This window comes from Anas acuta, chromosome Z, assembly GCF_963932015.1.
Source record: "Anas acuta chromosome Z, bAnaAcu1.1, whole genome shotgun sequence".
Classification (NCBI taxonomy): Eukaryota; Metazoa; Chordata; class Aves; order Anseriformes; family Anatidae; genus Anas; species Anas acuta.
This window is the reverse complement of record NC_089017.1, coordinates 65,766,936-65,792,949: the sequence shown is the minus strand read 5'-3', so window position 1 is coordinate 65,792,949 and position 26,014 is coordinate 65,766,936. Positions and strand designations below refer to the sequence as shown.

Below are 26,014 nucleotides of genomic sequence, written 5' to 3'. Positions count from 1 at the left end.
CTTGCAGAAGTTGATGCTACGGGCAGCACCTGTCCTAACACCAAAGTATGGAAAATAAGTAGCAACCATCTTTCTTCACAGCATAGCCTATGTTGGATGTTGCTGTATTTATATTGGAGGTGTTAGCATGGTGGAGAGAAGATCTCTGGCAGAGGAAACTGTAGAGTTATTCTGATGGCAAAGAATCACAGAATACCCCAAGTTGGAAGGGACCCACAAGGATCGTTAAGTTCAACTCCTGGCTTCACAAAGAACCACCCAAAAATAAAGCGATGTGTCTGAGAGCACTGTCCAAATGCTTCTTGAGCTCTGGGCAGGCCCGGTGCCGTGACCACTGCCCTGGGGAGCCTGTCCCAGTGCCCGACCACCCTCTGGGTGCAGAACCTTTCCCTAACCCCCAGCCTGACCCTGCCCTGTCCCAGCTCCATGCTCTTCCCTCGGGTCCTGTCGCTGTCCCCAGAAAGCAGAGCTCAGCGCCTGCCCCTCCACTCCCCTTGTGAGGGAGCTACAGGCTGCCATGAGGTCTCCCCATGGCCTGCTCTGCTCTGAGCAAACAAAGGGACCTCAACTGCTCCTAATAGATCTTTCTTTCTAGATTCTTCACCATCTTTGTAGCCCTAAAAAATGAATTTCTCATAAGCATGGTGTCTGGTGCAAAAAACTCCGAGGATGCCTTCTGGGCATTTAAAATGTCTTTCATAACATTTATTCATCCAACTGGCAAGATTGGTTGTATCTTAAAAGGCTAGTACATTTAAGTTCCCTCCTTTTCGTTAATGGGTCTTGTTTCCTAAGAGCCATTTGGATTTCTAATGGGTATGAGGCTGAGCTGCAGGGGCAGCCATGGGAGAGGTCAGTTCCTAGCTTTGGAAATGGTCGGGGTAAGCAAAACCTTATGCAACAAGGCTCTGGACAAGGGCAACTTGTGAGACACCGCCATTTCCTCTGCAAATGTACTACCACAGCTGCTCCAATTATCTTTGATGAAAAAGTCTTTTGACCAGATAGGCTCTTCAGACCCAAAATCCTGAAATGAATCCACTTAAAGAAATGGGCAGAATATCAGCACAGTGACTGCAATAAATTCTTCAGTCTGAATAACATGTGCAAGTTACAGAAGCCCTATATAAATTTCACTCTGGCTCTATCCATTCAAAGCTGGTCTATTATTCTGCTATTGGACTGTGTGATGGAAAGTTCAGAAAAGCTGAGTTTTAGTTTTCCTGTTCAGTTTCTTGCTTGCCAGTCTCTGTGGCAATGACCCCCATTTAAAGTTAGTAAAGTACAAGATATATTAAGCTATTACGAAAACATTCTAAATGGTGCACTCAAAGGACTGACAAATTTAATTCATAAGTGGTTATAAGTTTGACAGAAAAGAATTTTAGTGAGAACTTGGTCTGTATTCATCCTGTTCTTGAATGATGAGTGCTAAGTAGAAGCCTACTAAAATCATGATTCAGTGTTAACAATCTTTTTTTCTAAAAAAGTAAAAGAACCTTGCCTATCAGCAGTGTTTTCTTCCTATAAAGCACACTGAATCATGGTGAGATGCATTTTTGATAACTGACTCTGCAGGGATTTTTTATTTATTTATTTATTTATTTTGGTAAGCCAAGAGGAAGCTCAAGTTTTAATTGCTACATTTTTATTTATATTAATTCCATGCGTTTAAAAGGTTGCTCTGGCTGGAGTAGAAAGAAGGTTATTACACTATCAAGCATTTCTCCTGTAGGCTGACAAAAAGAAGCTGTCTCTTAACCTGATGGCAATGAAAGACAGCGAATGAATCATTGCTTGAGGAAACCAATTTATTTAGTCACTCTGTGTCACTGTTATTTATTACTTGTCAGCACATGCTGTTAGTTCAATTAAATATAAAAACCTGAAGTTCTCTTCCAGTCCTTCCCCCACCCCAATTTTTAAAAACACACAACAAACAAGAAAAATGACATGAATCTTTAGTGCTAAAGCAGAACCCTTTGGGTTTATTGTGCTTCTCTTGTTTTAATTAAGCTTTGTTTATTAAACTTCTGCAGCTAAAGTATGGGGATTATTAATCTTTTTCAGTAGCTAAAGATAAAAGTTAGCAGAGAGAGGACGTTGTAAAAATACAGTTTAGAGTTCCCTACTGAGATATACATAAAAAATGAAATGAAGTAGTGAGACAAAGTGTTGATTACAACATTTTGTCAATAAAAATAAAGGTAGCTGCAAACAGTAATCATTTTCTATCTTTTGCATATAAAGGAATAAGGAATGAAAACTCCTAATTTGTATATGTGGGCATATACATGTATAATATATAGTAATTAATAAGTTAAATATATATACATATATATGTATGTATGTATATATATTCAGCCCAGAATGCCAGCTGTTTCAGACTTATCTAAAAGCCAACAGTATCCGGGGCTGCATCAGAAGCAGTATGGCCAGCAGGTCGAGGGAGGTGATTCCCCCTGACTGCTCTGCTCTCATGAGAGTGCTGCATTCAGCTCTGGGACCCCCAGCACAAGACATGTATGTTTTAGAATGAGTTCAGAGAAGGGCCACAAGAATGGATCAAGGGGCTGAGCACCTCTCCTACGAAGACAGGCTGAGGGAGTTGGGGTTGTTTAGACTAAAGAAGAGAAGAGCAGATTCTGAGGAGACCTCAGTGTGGTCTTCCAGTCCCTAAAAGGGGGCCTGCAAGAAAGATGGGAAGGAAGGGACTCTTTGTCAGGGAATGTAGTGATAGGACAAGGAGTAATGGTTTTAAACTACAAAAGGGCAGGTTTGGATTAGACATTAGGAATAAATTCTTTACTCTGAGGGTCATAAAGCACTGAAACAGGTTGCCCAGAGAAGCTGTGGATGCCCCATCCCTGGAATTCTTTAATGCCAGGATGGACGAGTCTTTGAGCAACCTGGTCTATTGGGAGGTGTCCCTGCCCATGGCAGAGGGTTAGAATTAGATGATCTTTAAAAGTCCCCTCCAACCCAAACCATTCTGTGATTCTATAACTAGTGGCCCAATAGCTGTTCTCCTCCTCTGTTTTTTATAGCTTGCCTTCCTGATATGACTTTCAGTATTAGTTTAGGCATATGGCAATGAAGTCACATATTTTCACATAGGTCCACTAAAAAGCATTTCAACCATTATCATTTTTGACATGCTATACTGTCATGAAATAACAAAAATCTTAGCAAATTTCATTTCTTAGTACATGTGCAGCCAGTGTTTTTATTAAGCATCCCAACACGGCAAGGATTAAAAGAACAGGTTTCACCACACTAGAATGATCTGAGCCTGTGGACAGAAATGGACACATGCACAGCTTCACTATTTTTGCTACAGGACCAAGGTTCACCAAATGGAGATTAAGTCCATTATCTACCAACTTCTGTAAAAGTTTATTTTGCAAAATGAACATCATGCCAATACATATATAAAGGCATACCCTTAAACATTGAAAACACAGAATTGCTGCAATGCTTACTAAACTTCTCCTGCAAAGCAGATACAACCACTGCATTCCTGAAAGGCACGTGCAGATTAGGTTAGTTAATGAAACAACTGATTAAGCTCTTGTATTGTGTTACCAGACGCCAATATTTAGCAAGACTAATTTGAATGGCCTAAATACCTTTTTCTAAATGGCCTAAATACCTCATTTTAAATGGGCTAAAGGTGGGAAAGGTATTACCTGTCTTTATAATGCCGAGTGGCCCATTCTGTTCATTTTCCAATACTACATCCTCTCTAGTTTCAGTATCTGTGTACACCAACATCCTGATGAGGTCTGGCAAATAAATTGGAGAAGATATTTAATCAAACAACCAGTCTTAATTGTGGTTGGGCAATAAAGCAGGCAGCTTCCTAAAAATATAGTTTAAGGAGTGCCTGTATTTGTAAGAGAGTAATCTCACTACACTGCAGTGATGCAGAAACTGGTGCAGAAACAGTGGGACATGCAGTATGTAGAAATTCCGCTTTACGGAAGAGAAAATGCTAATGTCACTAAATGTTGACAAAGAGCAACCTACCTGTTCCCACTTCCACCAAACTGCGTTGTTTGTCCTTACTCTCAAGTGCCACTTTAGGTCTGAAGTAACCAGGATTCACTCGTCTCAAGTCAGGACAAGTACACCTCTTCATCCTTAAATTTCAACATCTCATCTAAATATACACGTTACAAAATGTCCTTGCTCCTACCTTATATTTGTCTAAATTGCAAGTCATTCCCCTTTACTATTCTGTTCCCATCCCTTTTTATGCAGGGAAAAAATGTGCTTAGAAGTTGTTTATACAACTCTGGTTGTGCTCTTGGTATATCGCTCTCTGAAACTGACATTGTTAAAGCAATACAGCCCCCTAGCGTGGACACGATTAAAAAGTTTTACTTCCATACCATTATGAGATACTAGCTTTGTGCAGACTACATATGGTACCAATTACAATGCCTCTACTTAAAAAACATATCAATTATCAGTAGCACATAGATGGGAAATTTAATAACTAAAGTAGTTTTATTTTGGAGCAGTTTAATTACCATTTTTTGGGTGAAGATCTGTATCACCTCCACAAGACAGAATTTAATTGCAGATTTTAATTCTGATGCCTCAGATTTCAAGTGGAAGATGCTGGGCTGGCTATCACATTTCTGTCATTCAATCAGCACCATTTTCAGCAGTTGTATTTTCACCTAAGTACAGCACTGTTAACCCCCAAATCCCAAATCTGTATTTAATAAAAGCTTTCCAGCAGCAGGGCCCATTATGCAGCCCCTACTCTCCTTCCACTTTCAAGCCACTCGTTCCCAAGTGTCAACATAGCAAATTGTATTAGCATGCTGATCCAGGTGGGGAGGAGCAAAAACCACAGGATATCCTGGTTCGAGCAGCTTTCCGTGTACCCATGCCAACACTAGTGTCATGTAGTGGTGTGGAAGTGAGTAGACACAAGGAGACAGCCACAGAGAAGCAACTGAAATGCCTTCCTACCCACCTCATAAGCATTCATTCTTCACCAATATTCACTGTCTTTCCCAATATTCTATTTCTGCCTGTCTTATAGGAAGAAAATATATTCTCTCAAAGCTTTAATATTTTTTGACTAAACTAACTTCTCTGTTAATGTCTCTCATCCTCTGTTCCTTTGATGACCTTTGAAGTCTGCAGTTGTTCCACTGCCAGTAGATGTTTCCAAAGCAGACATGCAGAACTGCACACAGTATTCCAGGGAAATAAAGGTGGAATTTTGTAAATAAAATTAGGTGGAGTGGAGTGAGAAAATGGAAGGTGGGAAGATCACAGATTCAACACTTCACTGTTACAATTCAAGTGCAACTTTCAAAACCATGAGAGACAAAAGAAAAAAATTCATCTTTGAACCTGACAATGAAGACAGATCTCATGAAAAATGACATTTTTTTCCCACACGTTTAAGAAAGCAATGGTGTACTGTATGAGCACACATTTTTTAACAGAGATTACTTGTGCTCCACAATTTAACAATAGCGCAGTACTTACAGCTATGGTTTTGAGTCTTTCCCTCTCTAACTAGAGTCAGTGTGATTAACTGGTATATGGCTAAAACATTTTACAAGCTTCAGATTTTTCTTAATCTTTTATCTATCCTGTTTGCATATTTTAATATTAATGACAAGAAAGGACCATAAAACATGAGACAACAACAACAAAAAAAAAACTGCAGCATTTTAACTTTTAAATTTTGTTCTACAGAAGGTATGCTTTTTTTTCTCTCCACAGATTGCAGATTGACTTAGCAATAAACATAAAGCTTTGTATTACTGAGAATAAATTGCAGGACTTCATAATCAGCTTTTAATCTGGTGCTTTTGTTCCCAAGGTTGCGTTGTTCTTTATGTCACTGCATGAATTAACCACCTCATCTCCCTTCCTTATTAAAGAATCTATTTCACAATTCCTCTTTAACTACCTTCTGTGAAAAGGGCATGTCTACCTACTTCAATGATCCCATAAAGCTAAATCACTGCTTATAAATTTAAGATGGGCACGTAAAATGCCATATAACTTATTACTTATTCACATGCACAAAGCCTTTCTTCATTTAGTGCTCTACAGAAAACCCTTGATTTGCTGTATCCATAGATGAAAACGAAGTAATTTAGTTAAGACAACCAGTTTTGTTGACTAACATTAAAAACGAATAGCAATAACCAAGCAAAGACATATGGATCTTTGTAGATTGGAATGTGCAAGGATTCAGCAGGCAGAGATGTGTTGTCACGTTAGAGGGTTCTTAAGTGGTGACTGCTTTTTCTAAAAACGTCCTCCCACAAACATAGACACTGATGCAGAGGAGTGTTTTCCAGCTACCCAGCTCGGTGAGATTCATAGTGCAGTTATGTACTATTCATGTTTAATATGACATTTCAACAGCACCAAGTTAGAACAGAAATATCTTAAATCATCCACACGGATGATTTGATATCTGATGTGCTACCCTTTTATCTGCTTAGAAGCAATTTGAACTCAGCGATCAAAGCTTTCATTCACCATCATTAATAATTATAACCATTTTAAACAGCAAAGAAAATATTTTATGGCATATAATTTTAAAAATATCTATAATGCACGGCTCCAAGTAACAGGCAAAATATTTTTCTGAGGGAGCAAATACTGTCATGAAAAGAGTTAAAAACAGTGCTAATTTTTTTTCCTCAAGAAATGCCTATGATTTGTCTCTCAAAAGTGGCATCTTCAAGTCTAATTATTTTTCTCAGTGACATCACCACAAAAGTAACATCAAAACCTGTTAACAGGAATAATAGATACTTTCGGTTTTCTTGGGAGTCATGTGTTTTTATTTACCTTATACAATCAGCCCTCCTCCTCCAAAACACACAGTGCTTCGTCTATTAGGACAGCCAAAAATAATTAGAATATATTTATATTTGAGGCCAGAATATAATATAATATAAAGGATTTTTCTGCTTATGCTGACCAATATCCGGTATATATTTGGCCAATTGATTGATCAAAATCCAGTAAAATTAATATTTCATTAATAACTAATGACTACATTTTACATACAAATTGTCTCTTCCTCCAAGTGAAGTAGATTTACTTTCAAAGGAAAAAGAATCAGATATTTAGAAGCAAACAAAACAGCAGTGTAAGATGTGTTTTAAATATACCGTTGTTTTTTTTAATTGTGCACTGATGTTTGCTGTGTACATAATTAGTGCAGAAACCCATATAATTTAGTTGATCTGTTTTTAATCTAAGCAACAATAGTACAATATCCTAAAAATTAATTAGCACTTGTGCAATCAATCACATGAAGTCTGTCTGAATATATACACACACACACACACAATTTGTAAACAGCTTAATTTAATTTTCTTGGAATCCTTCTCTTTTAATTTCAAATTTAACTGAGCTGTAATTACATACCTCCATCATGTGCATGGCAAACCTGTTTCATCTTTATCACACTACATATTAAAAAATTTAGCATATGCAATTTCTTGATAGAGATCACATGTTGAAATAACAACCTTTGACAGTTCAACACACTACAAAGGGATCTTTTAAAAGATACCCTGAAAAAAAAAGGCAAGAAAATGAAGCTCAATTCAGAAACAGTCACCTCCAACAACTAGCCAGGAAACCTGTGTTCTAATTTATCATTACTTAAAATTACAGCAGTACTTCCTCGCTTCCAAACAACCGCAAATGGATCATTCTGCAGCATCACTGTATGAAAGCCATACATTTGACTGCCTCAGCCCTTCTGGTGATGTGTGAAACTGAGTTCAACTTAAAGTTGATCTACATTTCACCTTCAAAAGAATTCTGCATGAAGTAAGCTTTAGCTGTTCAGTGATTGCCAGAAGTACATTGGAGCCACAGGAGTATGCAGTCAGCAAGGAATCAACTCTGCAGGTGAAAGGGTAAATTACTGATGAAACCATAGGTGTTAAAGAGTTCCAGTAGAAAAGGAAGGAAAGATACAAGTCTATAAGCATTTGTTCTGTCAATCAACTGTATTGTCCATTTTTCTTCAATATTAAAAATTAATTTTTGTTTATTCATATAGCTTGGGATTTTATAAGCCTCATCAATACAATGGCAGATTGCAGAACTGGCAAATGAACCTTGAAATGAAAGAAGAGAGGCTAAAAATAAGTATCAAGTTTTGCTACTGATTGACATGTATAGGGTTGTATAGGGCGACTAGGATGCGAATGTCCTTGCAGGTGAGATTTCTCAGTTTCCACAGGAGGCAAAGGGAGGAATTCAGTGCCTTAAGGACAGGGGTTATCTATATACAGCAGCAGTAAAACTTCTTGCCACAGTCTATGTGGCAGTTCTATAAGCCTGTGTCTTTACAGTCAAAGAAGACAGCACACAGTCTTCCCAACTATCTTTCTCCCATTATCTGCTTTAGTTTCTCTCCTCAAATAAATCACAGGTTTCCCAAACAGCTAGATGACATCTACTGAAGACAACACGTATTCCGAGGCAGTTATCTGTTGAACTGGATGTATACATATTTATTTATTTATTTTTTCTAATTTGTGTCTTCTGATTTCTAAAAAATAATAGAAAAATGTTGCTGTGGATAAGTGATTACAGTCAGGTATAATTTACTCAGGTTACTGCCATCGTTTACTGAATGCAACCATACTTCTCTCAGCTGTATTTAATGAGAGGTTTAGTTCATAACCAAATTTATGCTGCATTATGTTACTACCATTTTACTCTTTATACTGTTGATGCTAGAAAAAATCAATTGTACTTTAAGAGATCTGTAAGAAACTTGCTACTAAAGACAGTGTACTTGACCATCAACAAAACTGAGAAAAAAGTGGAAAAGGGGGAAAGGAAAGGGGAAAAGGCAAAAGTGAAAGGGGGGAGGGAGAAAAGGAAAAGAATTATAAACCTTGAGGGTTAGTTAAGAATGTACTCATTATGACAACCTCTGCTGTAATAATAATCTCCACAAATTACTCTTAAATATCTATGGCACTATTACAAATTATCTACTTTGCTTTCCAAGTTACAATCAAAGGAAAATCACGTATTACAACATCATTTTACTTACCAAGGACCACAATCACAAACCTCATACTGTAATAAAAATGATTTATATGTAAACACACACATTTAAATAAGAATTTTATGAGCAGCCAAGTAAGAAAATAGCACTACTCAACAGAACCAGAATTTTTGTAATTATTTCAGGAAATGATAGAAGGAAAAGTTTTCATTCTATAATACAAATTATTTAAAAATAAATACCTTCAAAATGAAAAAATGTAGAATTATGATTTTGAAACTGTATATAAAATTATACATAAGTGCCTTTTCTAACAAGCATTTACTCTGCAATTATGTAGATAATACTATTTACAGGGGACATGAAATGAAAAACAGTTAAATACTGAACATGTAGGGACTTCTAAATAATCCAATCTACCACATTGTACTAAATATTATACCAAATATTCAACAAAAAAAAAAAAAGCTTCATAACCAAGAAAAAACTCCATTTTCTTTATTTCAGTTGTGACACAGAAGACAAACAGTGGAGGAGAGTAACAATTAGACAACCAGCAGTATAAAAACACTGGTATTTGTCACTTTCAGGCACTTTCTCAGAAAATATGTTTAACTGTTTATTTAATAATAATAAAAAAAACAAATTAGCTTTTTCAAAATTAACCATGCTTTTAACTTTCTCAAAATGAATCATCGTTCAACTTAACTAGAACATTTACATTACTGTGAGCTGGGCCTCAAGGAGAAATAAGCATCTGAGAGCACCTTGCAGAATGCTGAAGGCTGTCACACCACAAAAAACTCTTCAAAATGGCATTTTAAAAGAAGCGTATATAAATCAAGTTTCTCAAGTAGTTCAGAAGTTGCTAATAAATAAAATAACTGGTGAATTTCTAACCATGGGGTCATAACGAGCTTGATTTTTCTAACCTGTCCTGAAGGCACCAGGTTCACAGCATAGCTCTGTACATTGTACCTCCTCGAGGAGATAACACAGCAAAGACACTGCTCAGTGCAGCATCAAACCAGCCCATCTGTGCCAGCGATGGAAGCAGCACACCAAAGGCAATGAAAACTACGATCAATGCCTTAAGCCACAGGTTGGGATACACGGTAAGAGTCTGAATGAGGAATGTCATACCCAACCCAAATATACCTTAGCACTGAAGAGAAAAGATACAATGTTCTTCAAAACATACTGAAGCTTTAATCTGAACAACCTCAGGGTTGTTTTTTTACATCACCAGCTTTCATCAGAGCCTTAATAGCTCTGGCCCTCATCTCGAGCTCCAGGAGCTCCAGCTGCTGTGCTGATGGCTGAACATCTTCCGAGGGAGGAACAGCTACGCTTTCCGTTTTGGACTCCTTTGGGCTAGATTCTGCCAGCCCCAGTATCTCATTCACACTTTTCTCAATGTCCTTCTGAAGGTCATCTATCTGACCGGCTCCACTTCTGCTGGTGTTTTCTTGTACATCTGAGCTGTCGTCTTCATTGCACGGACCTTCTATATCACTATCATATGCATCTGCATTTATGCTGAGGACATCGCTATCTTCTCCTTTGCCTGTAACACAAATGTAACAATCATATAATGACCTAACAGAACAATTTTTCTTTCAACTTACAAAATCACTTCTGCTTAAAGCACTTCTCTGTAGATTAAGGGTGGCAAAAAGATCTGTGAATTTGAGACAACTAATTCCTCCTCTTTTTCTTCTCCATCTTTTAAGGCTGATCTAATTTAGACAAGTGTTAATGCATTTTTATGCCAATTTAGAAGAACATACAGTATTGCAAAGCTGTAGTACCAGGAAAATTTATTCCATCATATGGAGTTACATGATCTATTTTCCCCAATTAAAAAGCCATAAGGTTTTATATCACAAGGAAGTTTCTGCAGCGCAGAATTGGTTATTGTTATCTTTAAAGTAAGCTTAGTTTTCAAAATGCAATTTTAAAAACACTTTAAAACTATTTTACTTATTTTAAAAGAAATGAGACACTATGTCAAGCAGAATACTGAAGACTAATAGAAAATCCTATTACAATGTAACTACTCAGAATATATCATACAACTATTTCAGACATATTTAACTCACGTCAGTAAAAATGGAAAGTTACAGTATTGGCTTTTAACACTGGCAAAAAGTTGGGAGTTTACTAAGAAGAGCAATTACATGAGGCAGTGCTGTAAGATAAAAGCCAAACTCTGTCAGAGCTCAAGTAACTGATCTTACAATTTGGCTATAGAGGGACTACTGCTTGTGACACCTTGGCCTCAAAAATTATTAGTGCATGGCCAACCTTTGTATCTTTCGACACTTACCATTCATTGCTTCAAATAAAGAATTTATAACCAAATGATGATAAAGTTACTGCCTTTAAAGGCTTGGTAATTGCACCACTGTCCAGAAGTACAGCTGCGTTCCTTGTTAATTAATATTGAAGGCTTACAGTTAAAGACCTGTATTTTTGAAATAAGCATAATTTCGTATCATAAATATTTGAAGAAAGTTTGCATTCCTGTGTAAGCTACTGTAAGCGATAATAATCCTCTATATAGAAAAAATATTTAATAAACATCAAGACAGTACTGCAACCATGTTTGTTTGTTGTTTTTTTTTTTCTTTTTTCTTTTAAACACACTGTGAAGGTTGTCAAACACTGGCACAGATTGTCCAGAAAGGCAGTGGAGTCTCCATCCTTGGAGACACTCAAGACGCAGCTGTGTAGGATCCTTAGCAGCCTGCTCTTGCTGACCCTGCTCAAGTATGGGGATTAACTATGACTTAGGATAACATTTAAGTCCCTGTTCTGGAATACTGCACATTACCCTGCCGGAGAATTCACTCCTGATTCAGGGTGTTGCAGCATCATCAGCCATGACCCTCCAGCACTTCATAACACTGTTTACAGTACACAACTGCAAAAACTGCCCACCATGCTTCAGAATACATCAGATGTGGGAAATACACAGCTAATGTATGCAGCATCTCCAACATCCTCATCAAAACTGTTAAGAAAGTATCCAGCTCAGGAAAATGCAGGATTAGCCACATAAATAAAGTTTACATAGAATTTTTGGTCTTCAATTTCTGTAAAATAAATTACAATTCACAAGCCTAAAGCACAAATGATTCCAAAGCTATATAAAATCCTCACAGCGGTGTGTAAAAAATACTCATATGAGATGTGCATACCAGAGCCTTCTTCAATCTTAAGTGTTTTTGCCATGTTTCTACTGTAACAGTAGCTTCAAGGTTAGTATTTCAATTTCAGATGCAGTCTGACCCATTTCTTATACTAAAAAATCAACTTTGTACACTATCTTCTCAACTCTGCCCTGCAAGATACAAAACACGTGAAAGATCAGAAGTAATGAGAATCAACAGGATAAGGAAATGGAAATACATGTACTTCTGTCTTGCATCAGTCAGTATTTACCTAACATGCTGCTCAACTGGACAGCATTTCCATGGATCAAAAACCAGGCACATCAATGGGTCCCAACTCAACACGTGAAAGTTACCTCCTGAATATGTTCATATTACCTAACTCACTGCCAAAGGTAAACTGACTTTGTACCAGGCCTGGCTGGACAGGTGTCCATTTTCTTCACAGATGCCCCTACAATGCTATGTTTTGAATTTGATATCAAAAGTGTGTTGATAACACACCATTGTCTTGACTACTGCTGAAAGTGCTTGCCAAGCCTTGAGGCTTTCTCTGCTTCTCACTCTGACCCCATAACAAGTAGGTTAAGAATACGCAGGAGGTTGGGAGATAAATAGAGCCAAGGCAGCTGACCCAAACTGACCAAAGGGATACCCCATATTATATGACATCATGCTCAGCAATAAAAGTTAGAGAAAAGAAAGAGGAAGGGGTGATCTGCACGGTTATAGCATTTGTGTTCCGTAGCTGTTATGTATGCTGAGGCTCTGCTTTCTAGGACATGGCTAAAAATTTGTCTGTCAATGGGAAGTAGTGAATAAATTCCTCATTTTGCATTCCTTGTGCATGCAGCTTTCCTTTACATATTACAATGTCTTTATCTTGACCCAAGAGTTTTTCTTGCTTTTGCTCTTCCAATTCTCTCCCCTGTGCCACTGGGGGAGGAGTAATTGAGCTGCTCTGTGGTGTTTAGCTGATAGCTGGGGTCAACCCATCACAAAACTCTGTGTGGTACTGGTAAGATATTAAACAAACAAGTCATTTAAAGCAGCCTTGGGTTCCATTCAGAATTCAGGCCTGCCAAAACTGCATAATATACAGTATTCATACATGTCTATTTGCCTACAAATGTTGTTTAATTAGCTGGTGGGCTTCATTTCCCTTCTTTTTCACTTTTAATTTTACCCAGTAATAAAGCTCTTGCTTGGCATTTCTCATTACCTTTTTCATTTTGATAACTTACTTTTTCCTTCAGCTACATTTGTGAAATTCACTCTAACATGCTTTGTTCTTTTTTTTTTTTTAACCCCTTTTGTTTAACCCCTCAATCTGTTTTTTCCCACAGCATCATAAGCTGCAGAAGAAGGATTCGACTTACATTTTATCATTTATATTGATATTCTCATAAACTCTTTAAAGGTAGCACCTTCAGTGAAGCCACTGTTATAGCCCTAAGCCATCATGATACTCTGGTTGATAAAGTCATAAAAAACAACAGTGAAAGAATCACCGGGAACAGTCATTAATTCCCTTTGATAATACAAAAGTGGAAGAGATCTGCAGAAATCTGTCAGGTCTAAGGCTGCTCTATATAGTACACCAGGCAACACTTACAGCATTTCTCACAAGTCACAGCAATCTGCTCCTAAAAGTTATTACGTTATTATAATTCCCTTCTCCGTTTAATTCCCCTCACTAATTAACTCTTAAAAAAACACCCTTCACACAGTTCTTACAGGGGAGATATCTTTAAAGAGAGCATTCTGAATTGTAAAATAGGAGTTGCAGGAACCACATAATGCTAGATCTTCACAGAAGAGAAATATAGCTTATAATAATTTGCAACATTCTCTGATTGGAAAAGCTATTTCTGATGTTACTAAATAGATATAGTCCAAATTAAAATAGACTGAGACAGAAACGCCTACAATTTGGTGCTTCATCTACAAAATAATACTGGCAGTCTTTATATGGTGTTGTTTTAATGATTGGAATAAAACAAATACTGCTGCTGGTTAAAGAAACAGTTTCCTTACACAACAGTTACTCAAATGAGTACCACTAACTTGCCTACTTTTATATTTTCTATTCTTCCAATATTGTAGTACCTGAATGTCTCACCCACTGCACTTTGCATTTAAAAAGAAAAACCACACAAGACAAAACTTTCCCTCTTACAGATCCAAAGAGTTGAGTACTTCTACTCTGCTTTTACACTACAAAATGCACCAGTCATCAGGAGTAGTGGGTGTTAAGCACCATTCCTAGAGACCTCAGCTCTGCACAATCAAAACAACCTATCACGTATCCAGACTGAATACAATGATTAAATTACAAGCAGTTCTTTGGCAAACAGTTATTATAGTGGATTTCCATGAATGTCAAAACAGAGTACTCTTAAGATCATTTCAACACAAAGTAAAACTGAATCTCAGAGCATTCAGCAAACAGCAATGGCAGTACTAGCAATCACCTACAGATCAAGATACTGAAAGAACTGAAGTTCCTCTTCAGCTGATAAACTAGAAGAGAAAAGCCAAATGAACCTTGCAAGATCATTCAGTCATGTTCTGGAAGCTAAATTACCAAACTCTGAAGAGCTATTGTTTGCTTCTACCCACAGAAACCTCCAGACTTAAAGTGCTGAGAAGCCAAATTTTCTACCATGTCTTCTTCAGTGTTCCTTTCTACTTTCATGGAATTGGGCCCAAGGGAGAGGTTGAAACTGAATCAAGTGATTTCTCTGAGGATGCATCTCTGTGATTGCAGGTAGAGCTCATGAGTTAGTAGTTATCTTGAACTAGTCACTGTCCAACATCATTCTAGTGGGAAGTGTCCTTGCTCGTGGCAAGGGGGTCAAAATTGAATGATCTTTAAGGTCCTTTCCAACCCAAACCATTCAAACCATGTTTCTATGATTAAGAGAGAAAAGTTTCATCTTTCTCCACTACATACCTTGTTTCGATTCCTGACCTTCCAGTTTGTTGTCGTCTCTTAAGGAAGAAGTAGAGTCTATACTGTTGTCCTGCCTGGAAACAAATGACACCACATCTTAATCTACGTCTTTTACAACTTAAGAGGATTTTTCAAAGAAACATTAACTAAAAAGAAATTATGTGGTGGTAGGGCAATAGGAATGTGCTATCTCTAAGCATTTGAGAACGAACTTTTCTTTGCTTTCCCTAGTAACCTGCAAGAATGAAGTAATTCTTTCAATACACCCCTTAGAATACCAATCTTCACTGATAGGCTCTCCCTAGAAGCTTGTCTCTAAAGCTCAGAATAAATGGTCACAGAGTTAAATATTTTGAAAAACTACTGTTTCAGCTGCACTCAAATACTCTTTCCTTTTGAAATTAAGAAGCTATTTTCATGAAGTTATTGTCACCCTACCACCACCCACCTTTTCTACATCACAATCTCATGTTTTCACTATGGGCTGCTTTTTAAAAGGAAATGCAACTTAACCTTTAAGTTGTATTCAATATCCATGTTTATTTCTTCAATTTAAAGATTTCTACCCTTGACCTGTAAGGTTTCACCTGCTTTACACCTGGGATAAGGAAAAGGTACTTCTGTGAAATGTTCATGTCCTTCACATATTTTGTACACACTACTTGGACAAATCATGAAAATACTGTGAAATATACAGGGCAAATAAAGGACAGCCCTCAGAGAAGTACCTAGACGCACAGAATAACTTCAATTACCATGTCTAGCAAGCACGTTGACAGTAGTATTGCCAATTTCCTACCCAGAACGTCATTGTGGCATTGATTTCTTACAAGTTAACATGCAACCACCCTGCCCGTTGGAGCTAAACAGCACTATAAAAACGATAGCAAGATTCTGGTATCACAGATTTAAATGTAATGATTTTAACAACTTGTTTGTCAGTAATGGCCTGAAGGCCTTTTCTGTAATTGAATACAGATCTGTTTTGTCCAGACTCTCAAGGATGTTTGGTGTGTGCTTTTTTTTTTTTCCAGGTGTCCAACAACCATGTCGGGAGGGAGAACACCATTATACTTCTTGACGACTTGGTCTGAGAGACGGAGTTATTTTGATGGCTATTTCCTTTCCTATGGTAGTAGACGTTACAAATCAACTGACCGTGTTTCTCCCATGTTTGCACCCAATGCAATATAAATGTGTATGGAATAGTGCAATAATTAAGGAGAACATGCCCACAGAAAAGAGGTATACAACACATGAAGAAATATTTTAAGTGATCTTCACTTTAAGTAATGAACCCCCAAAATAAATTTACTGCTCAATATTATTTTAATAAAATATTAATAGATTATTTACTGCGATGCATTTTTCTCAAAACATCTCAGTAGTACGTATCCTTAAAATTTGCTTTCCTGCTTAGTCAACTCAGGAAGTATTTTCCCAATTCTTTCATTTCTGATAGACTTTCCATTCCCAGGCAGAACTGAATGCAAACTACATGTTCAAATAGGTATGCTGAACATGAAGTTGTATATACTCGCTAACCCCTTCACAAAATCATTTAAACTTTGCCTCCTCACAAATAGTTGCTCATTTATTTTCTATTTGAGTCATCAATCTTGTACCACAAAGGCCACAGGTGTTGCAAGATTGATTACAGCCCTCACATGCTAGATGTAAAATAAGCTGAGGAATTCTACAAATAAATTAGTTTTGCTCTATGTGACAGTTTAGACATGTTAAACAGAGTCTCAAACTTCTCAGTGTAACAACATGACATTGCCATTTATTAAGTGGAGCAGCAAAGGGTAGGCAGCAAGGAAAAGTTTTGCACACATAAAGTTAGAGATAACTGAGACCCATCACAATTACCAGTCCTGTGAGCCTGTGGAGTTTAGAGTGGGGGAAATCACAGAATGGTTTGGGTTGGAAGGGACCTGGAAGATCATCTAGCCCCAACCATTCCTGTCAGCACCCAGTGTCAGCTCCAGACTGCAGCTGGGAACCAAAGCTTGAATGGTGCTACGCTTTGAAGCAGTGTCACAGCTCCTGGGGAGTAACATTTCCCCTCCTACCTTCACTCTATTATTGGGAGGGGTTAGGCCAGACGTCAGCACAGACTACCAGTTAAACCTGCCCATGATGCTGTCACAGCACACCTTCCCAGAAATTTCGGGTTTTGTTCTCCTGTCACCTGCTGAGCCAAAGCTGAGGCTCATCGTACTCAGTTGTGTTCTCCTGTCTGTGCTTTTAAAGATCTGGGGAGGAGAAGGATGTTATTAACCTGATTAGCACAGGGGGATCACCCTGCCCAAGTTGCTCTGAGGGCTGTCAAAGGAAAGCAGCAGCCTGTTTGCCAGGAGAGAAACTGACTAAGGGCAGTCAGCTAGAGAAGTCACCTTACAGACTAAAGGGAGTTACTGCCCACAGCAGCATGGGGCTCATTATGGTATGCTGGGGAAGAACATTTCAGGATTGTGTAAAACTTACTTGGGGATATGTTTAAGGGTGTGGTAATATGCAGGGCATTATAAGATGTTTAGAGGAAGGACCAAGGATGGTAAAAGGGACAGACTTAGGTAGATTGGTGAAGAACAAGCATAGGGAAAAAAGAGAGAAAATAAGACAAAATCAGTCAGATGAATATAAACAGGTTGCTGGTCAGCACACTTGTCTTGCAATGCCCTGCACCTGGTCACCAGTATGCCCTGCCTTCTTGTGGAACTCCACAGCTAACCATTCTTCCAAATGAGAGGTCTGTGTGTGCCTAAGAGCCAGCAGCTGCAGAGAGGACCACAGGTGACAGGGGCCTGCAATACTGTGCTGCCAGAAAACAGACAGCATGGAAAATGTGCACGCCTCCTCAGGTCAGTTCGGTGTCGTGCATCAGTGTGCAGCAAACCTCAGGCAAGTTTAGCTATTAAGTAGGATGAGATATCTGAGAGTCAGGTGCCAAAGAGACTGCAAGATTAGAGGCCAAATTCCAGAGAGACCAGGGTCTGCAAGTACTTGAATCAAAGGACAGTAGATCTGACAGTTCCCCAGCAGATCAAGAGTCAAGGAGTCACCTACTGGGGACAACACAGTTCTGGACCAGCTACTGGAAAGGTCTGTGTGTACACAAGGAGGTCAGAGCAAGCAGCTGGAGTGGGGCTGCAAACCTTGCAGACTTGAACACCTTAGTGACAGCAACTACAGAGACATGTTGGCCACAGACCAGCTACTGGCCAACACAATCAGGTTGCGATGCCCCCATAACACCTGCTTAACACCAACAGCAAAAGCTGCTTAGGCTCCTCACGCCCCATCCTCTCCCCCCACAAACACACATTCTTCATCCTTTTGAACTGAGCAGTCACCTCTGCACTGGACAGCAACATGTCTTTTTAGCAAAATTACTGTCTGATCTTGCACAAGAATTTTCAGGATGAAAGAAGACAAGTTTCACATCCTTGATACCACAAGGAGCTTTGAAGCCAAATTTCATCAGGTATTAAAATCACTCATTTGACAGAAAACTCATTGACTTCTATGGTTCAAAGAAATGGCTGTGAAGTTACATATACCCATTTCAAAAGCTACATAAAAAACTAATTCTGAATTGGAATTCACACATCAAAAATTGTTGTAAAGTTTCTTCATGCTGTCTTGACAGTATCACTGATTATAGTATAGATATTCTTATAAAGATTACCTGCTGTCAGAAAGAAATTATTGGATCCCCAAAGTACTTATACAGCACATTTTATATTTTGCTGTTGCTTTTCCAGAATTGGCTGGATTGGACTGTATTACTTGTGACCTGTCACCGTTTCGTAAGTAGGCTTTCTGCACCATCTTGTGGCCAAGTAGATGCAGTTCAATTCATGGTTCAATTTCATTCTCAGTTGGTTAATCTTACTTTGTTTATTTACAGGAAATATTTTTACAAATTATCTATACTGAGGCACGGATTTAAGAAAGGGCAGCACAAAATCATGTCACCAAATGATGGGAGCAGAAGATATGTTAATCTAAAAGTAAGGCATAGTATATAAATTTAAAATCCCTTTCTTTCATGCATATTAAATTTTCAAAGCAAAAAGTCATTTGTTCACATTATACATGTGAACATATCACTATAAATTGTAATAGTATGTCTCTTCTTTTAATACATGTTTTTCTTACTACTGCCAATAATTTACTTTCAGTCCTTCTATTAGAGGTTATTTAAATAGCCACCTAAGGGAACTTGAAAGACACAGTTTAAGCACCTAGTTATAGCTTATGAATAAGATGCCTACCTGGTTTTTCAGGACATTAATTAGCTAAATCCTTTCAATTAAATGTCTACCATTCAGTTGGAAAACTTGACATAAATCAATTCTCTTGTTTTAATGGTACTCCACTGCAGACTAACACAGATATATGAAAATTACTGTTAAACAATCCATACAGAGCTCACAAATGACCTAGCTCATCTATTATAGCAGCCTTTTCCAGTTTTGGCAAACATAGGCCCTGATACTGCTGTTTTTCTGCATGCTTATTTCAGAATTCATAGCATTTAACTCTGAAGAAGCTGGTGACAAAATAACAGAGCATTTTACGTGATGATGGAAACAGCTGAAGCTTTTTCAGAGCTGAACTTTTAGAAAAAAACTCAAGACTTTTGTTTTTGGTTAAAGAACGTGTCTAAACTGTAGCTCTGAAACACTCTGAACTCACAGAATTGCCTTACAGAAATCTAGCAGCATTGAACCTCCCATACCTCTTTAAGATGTGAAATACTATATGCATTTGGCAATAGTAAACATCTTTTGAATTAGATCTTAAAAAAAAAAAAAAACATAAAATTCCTCCAAAGTCCTGGGACGTTTTTGATGGTTTCCTTAGTAAACACAGCTTTCTTCTAATTTAATTCACAAGTTCACTTGCAAAGCACCAATCATCATCAAAGGGATTCATTTATATAAAGAGTATTTTATATTGTTATTTTGTACTTTAAATAGCCAGCAGAGGGTAAAGATCAATAGGCAAAATTAGTTTACATGAAGGTGCGTACTGACACCATTCACAGACCGTGCAAGAATGCAAAGGGGGAAATACGGTCACAAATGAGTTCCAAACGGAACCCAGGAAGAAAAAGTGTCACAGGGTATTAAACCTGTATCACATGAGAAAAACTGAAGCATCACTCATCTTAGTATCTATCACTCCACTTTCTACAATATTTGTGTTTTCACAAACCTGGTATATGATGAGATGTGATCAAAGAAAATGACTTCATTCGACAATTTCATGATTTGTTCTGAGCCAAAGAAATAAGGTCTCTGTTGAATAAAATATACTGACCAGCACACAAAATTTGGATTACTATCATTGTCTTTCCTACCTTTCCCTTTCTGTTTCATAAATCTAGATGAACTCACCAAATTAGCAGCTAACTGATACCTTAATCAGCCCAACACTCCTGTAAGGCCACTGTGTTTCAAAAGGCTTGTTAAGTTTATGCACGGAATCTGTAGGCCAGCTGCAGACAGGTCAGCAACCAAACCAGAAAAAGCTTTTGGCTTTCCTACATGCTTTTTGTTTGCTACAGACACATTTAGACCCAAAATTTGATACATTTTGGGTGATAACTATTAACATTCTTTTCCCCCTCAACTACTTCTGTAAAGACTGTCTTTATTAAAGGAGTGACTTAATAATACACTACACAAAAGTTGTCTTTTTTAAAAACAAACAAACAAACAAACAAGTATTTTAAGAAAAAGTTAAAAATGTTGGCCTTTGCAAAGCTGACAGATGTCAGCCTAAGAATGAGCAGCTAGAAACCTCTGTACTTCAAACTCGAAACATGAATATAACATCCCCAGCAGGAAAGATGGGAACAGGCAAGTGTCAGCACTGCTTCAGCTGGGACAGGAATGGTGGACCAGAAACAAGGATGCAAAGAACACGATACATCTCAGCTAAACGCAAAACACTCTTTACAAAGGTCATGGATTTCACTGGGAGGGGTTTTGTTCAACCTGCTCTAGTTCAACTGAAGAGGATTAACCTAAATCACATTACCTCACTTTTGGCTGCAGGCAAGGATTGTGCATATGTTCAATTACCACAAATTAACTGATGGGCAATAATGCCAGTGTAAATTTCAGTGATGTGCTTATGAAACATCTGATGTTATCAAATAACTAGGCCATGTAACTGCAACGCTTCCTAGCAGTAACAGCTCATTGTCATTCTACCAAAAAAAAAAACATATAATTAAGGATATAGCAGAGGTCTTTCAGTGCTACAGCTGATCAGTTCTCATGAAAAATTCCAGTATCATTCAATATTTTAAAATTAAGCTTTGAACTGTTGTCTTTTACTCACTGACTGACTGATTCACCTCCAGTCTTGTCTCCTCCATCTCCATCCTCGTCAGTATCAGAATCAGCTCCACTCTTGCCTAGATATACACAATTTCAAACATGCAAATTTAGGCATCTAGTACAATTAGTGCTACATAGTTAGCCTTATTTTTTAATGATTAACTCTACTGAGATCAGAAAAGGGTTTTCTCCCCAGTTCAAACAGATGTTCTAAGAATCAGACTTACACAGAATCAAAAAGATTATTCATGAGATGCCTGCTAGCCACACAGTTGCCATTTTTCAGTTACATTATATTATGGAAAAACAGAGGATAAATACTGCTACTGCAATATTATAGGCACTAAAAATAAAGCACAGGAGACAAGTAATAGAAGGTACTCTCTACCACTCAAGATTCAAATGGCTCCACTTAATTGAGGAGACAGCAATTTGTTTACAAATGAATTCTATGGCCCTTAAATACCAAGTGGAAATTCAGTAAGATACTGATATGCTGGAATATCATATCCTTAATCAAAGTATATGTATTGTGTGTCTCAGCAGAGCAAAGGCATGCACTAAGAATCCTTTAGCTACACTGATTGTTTCAGTGCAATTGTTAATACAGTTGAACTGGTATTGCAGTACATCTGATTTCCCCTCCAGAGAACCAGGGGGCAACTTAATGCCAATTTAACTAAAGAAGTGGATTTCAAACAATGCTTCTAAATTTCTGCCTTTGTTTTGACCATCCATCAAGTCAAAACCTTTGTTCTTAGTCTAAGTACTAGGGAAAGGAAGCTAATATTACTATGATCTGAATGTATCCCTAATACCTTCAGAATTACTGGATGATTTCACCCAAGATTAAAAGATCAAGACCAGCATATATATACATATACGTGTCAGTACCTGGAAACACAGGCGCAGTTTAATGCAGACTACTTTTGTTTTCCTTATTCTCTCTGTGTACAGTGGTGCCTAAAAGTTGCATTCATACCTTCAAGTATCTTCAAAAGTTTTTTTTCAGATAACAGCTCCAACTGCTCCAAGCAAAGCCTTTTGATTTCATCCATGGAACAGTTCTAAGAAGACAGATAAGACAGACCACAAGCCACTAAGATTTCTGAGGACAGAAAAATTATGAAAGCTAAGTAGTTCTTCAGCCCTACTGAGAAACTCAGATTTCAAGTCCTTTCTCTATTCTGACATGCACTGATGCAACTACCAAAGAACATTAGGTAGGTGGGCCAACCACCAAAAATATTTGTTTGTTTGTTTTGGTATTGTTTTCAAAATTAAGCAATATACAGTATCAGTTACTTGAGCTTTGCCTGCGAGTTTTCACTGCTGTTGTGACACTGAGCTGTAGAAATAACAGACTGCAGGTGTAAAGCATGAAACAGTAAAACAACAGCAGCCCAGATCACTCCTAATTCTCCATCACTCAGGAGCAGGTGAATTACATAATTAAGTCTGCAAAGATCAAAGCCAATTGTTGAACCCAAGTTCATGAAACAAAGTAAACAAAAGTGTCAACAATGCACAAACAGGAATCATACATCATATTGCACGCCTTAAGCAAGAAACTGTAAGAAAGTTGTAATCTATGATCCACTTCTCATTTTTGATACATACCGCACACTGAGTCCAGCTAGTTTCACATCTCTTGTACTTCTGGGTATGCCCTTGGTGAAACAGTGATAATTTCACACTCATAAATAAGCTATGCACACTTACATGTACCAACATTATTAAGTGTTGAGCATACTGTAATATACACCATCCTACTGCAGGTTTGGTTCTACACCACTAGACAACTGCCTTTCCAATTCAGTTATGCCTTTGCCTCTGGCCATTCTAGACCTCTTTTCTTCCTCCAGATATGAGAAACAGGAGAGACTGTAAGCAATTCAATAAGAGTTTAAAATGAGTAAGTCTCACCTTAGTTGTAACCGGTCTCACAGATTTAGATAAAATTTAAGACAGAAATTGAAAAACTACTAGTTAACAAACACTGCACAAACGGCATTTAAGCAGAAGCTTCTTCCCCCATATAGACCGTTCACCTATTTTCACCAAGTCCCACTGTTCTCAATACTCAAAAAGCGTATGTTCTAAGTTAGGAAAACTCTAGAGGCACTACTATTAAATTCCAGAGAAATAACAGCTTCCAGAAGCTGTTTATCACGAAGGGGCATTATGGCCTCATTTCAGACATTAACAACTTATAAAGAAATTTAGATAACACATAAATAGAAGTCAGACTTTTATTAACAAATCAGCAAACTTGTTACTGAACAACACTACTGAATTTACTCCATGCAATTAGAAACTCCTTTTACATTACGAATAAACAGTACAGATAGACACTACAAAAATAATCAGCCTGCATTCAGCTGCAGCTGAGCTGTGGAAAATGGAGTAGGATGAAATAAGTGTATCAAATCTTAAGTGTCTCACTTTCAGAGACTTCACATAATCTTCGTTTAAGAAAAACACAGGCAGTTTTTAAGATGGGAAGTCCACTAGACTTGAGAGATGTGATATGTTACGCAAGCATTCAAGCTTGTGAAAAGCATACAAGTAGCTGTATTTTATTACCTTTAAAATATCAGGCAGCATCTTCTGTAGTTTCTTCTCCCCAACGACACAGAAACACTGTTGAAGCATTTCTTTTTTGTCTGCGATGTAGAAACTAACTGGCTTGAGTGACACACTGAGATCTAATCCTCCTTCCTCTACATCACTGGGTTGTTCAGCTTCTTCCACGTTTTCTCCAGATGGCACATTGCATTTTTCTTCCTAAACATTAAGAAGGCAAGTAGAATTTTCATCTTCTAGTGAACTGCAAAAGAAGGAAACTTAACACCTCATCTGTGATAGCAGTAGTTTTTCCTTCATAATTGCAAGGGACATCTTAAAGTAGATTTCTGAACTTCCAAATACTGTTTTAGCTTACAGGGTAACTGCATCACAACAGTTATGTTTTTGGTTACTGAAATCATTTTTACACTAGGTAAAATTTTTAAACTTTCAAGAGACAAAAAGTATTTTTCAATACTAACTGGAAATTATCATCTTAAGGTATTTTGCTGCTGCTTCTAAACCAAAGCATGCTTTAAGGCAGAATAAATCAGTTTATCTGATTTCCTCAGCAATTTAACAACCAAGTCGATAATCTGCAACTACCTTGCTAAGACAGAAATTTGCACAATTCCACGTGGCACAGTTTTCCGGGGAGAAAAAAAAAAAAAAAAAAAAGGAGTTTTGCATGAGAAAATATATCTTCCATATCAGAAAAAAAGACTGAACCATAAAAATCAGATATATTTTGAAGACACAGTCACTCACGATCGTGTGTCACGCAGTTACCTTCGTATTTGAGCACAACTGGCTAGGACACAGTGATTGTGATTTGGGTCACCTCTGAGCGTGTGCCTCACATCACTTTGGACTGGGTCAGGCCAGGATGGAGAAAATTTTCCTCACGGCAGCTCACACGGTGCCACGCTTCAGATTTGTGGCTAACACGCCAGTGCTTCAGCTGTGGATGAGGAGCATTTGTGCAGCACCAAGGCCGCCTGTCTGCCCTGCTGCAATGAGCTGGGGGGCACAGCACCGGGCAGAGCCCCAGGGTAGCCGTGGAGCATTACCTACAACACCACGCTCAGCAGCACGGATGGCAGACAGGTGCCATGAGGGGGGAGCCACCCTTTTCGCTCAGGAGCTGGCTGGGGATCTGGACGCCCCTCGGAGGGGAGCGCCCCTTCGAGCGCTGTCACTGCACTGCCTGTTCCGCTTCCCTTCTCTCCTCCTCACCCGTTCAGCCGTTTTTACCTCAGCCCAGGACTCCTCCCCCGCTTTTTTTTTTTCTTTTTTCTCTTCCTTCCCTCTCCCCTGTCCCACCGGGGCAGAGGTACCGCAGCGATCCTTCCCAACCCCTCCCCGCACGCCACCACCGCACCTCAGGGGCGCCGCGGGCGGACTCAGCGCTCCGGCGCTTCCTCTCGCCGCCCCCCGGCCCCGCGGCCCCCTCGGGGCAGCACGAACGGGAGCGGCGCCGCTTCTTCTCCTTCGACGACTTTCGGCCCGCCATCGCCACCGCCACCGGGCCGGGCAGGGCCGTGAGGGGCCGCGGCCCCGCCTGCTTCCCGCCGGGGGCGGCCGCCTCTTCCGGGCCGCCGAGACCGCCCCGGCACCGGCAAAATGGCGGCGCCGGCCCCCTTCTGCCCCTCCCCCCCTTCACCCCCTCACAGAGGCGTGTGAGGGAGTCTTCTCCAAAGAAGACTCCTGTGGAGATGGAATCAAATGTTCCCAATTTCTCTGTGCAAAATTACCAAACTGCCAGATATCACAAAACTCTGTAGCAGAAGCTGGCCTTCTATCCAAACGTTTTCACGCAGCTTGATTTATCTTGATACATACTGCCGCAGCCCCCAGTGAAGGATTTTCTGGTATGCCAAATCACTTCCCTGCAAATTAAATCTAAGTGCATTTTGTA

General features: G+C 38.7%; 1 protein-coding gene across 2 annotated transcripts; it reads right to left on the bottom strand.

Moving 5' to 3' along the window:
- Nucleotides 1-9,507: 9,507 nt before the first annotated feature.
- CAAP1 (caspase activity and apoptosis inhibitor 1) lies at nucleotides 9,508-25,675 on the bottom strand. Of its 2 annotated transcripts, none has more exons than XM_068666696.1 (6): nucleotides 25,478-25,675; nucleotides 24,115-24,315; nucleotides 22,511-22,595; nucleotides 21,530-21,605; nucleotides 15,167-15,240; nucleotides 9,508-10,601 (listed from the first exon to the last, which is right to left on the bottom strand). In XM_068666696.1, exons 1-6 carry the CDS (start codon nucleotides 25,607-25,609, stop codon nucleotides 10,258-10,260), a joined length of 912 nt encoding a protein of 303 aa, XP_068522797.1. In that variant the 5' UTR covers nucleotides 25,610-25,675; the 3' UTR covers nucleotides 9,508-10,257. The 2 variants fall into 2 exon arrangements, with proteins under 2 accessions (XP_068522797.1, XP_068522798.1); XM_068666697.1 differs by having other exon boundaries at nucleotides 24,115-24,358; nucleotides 25,478-25,618.
- Nucleotides 25,676-26,014: the final 339 nt, after the last annotated feature.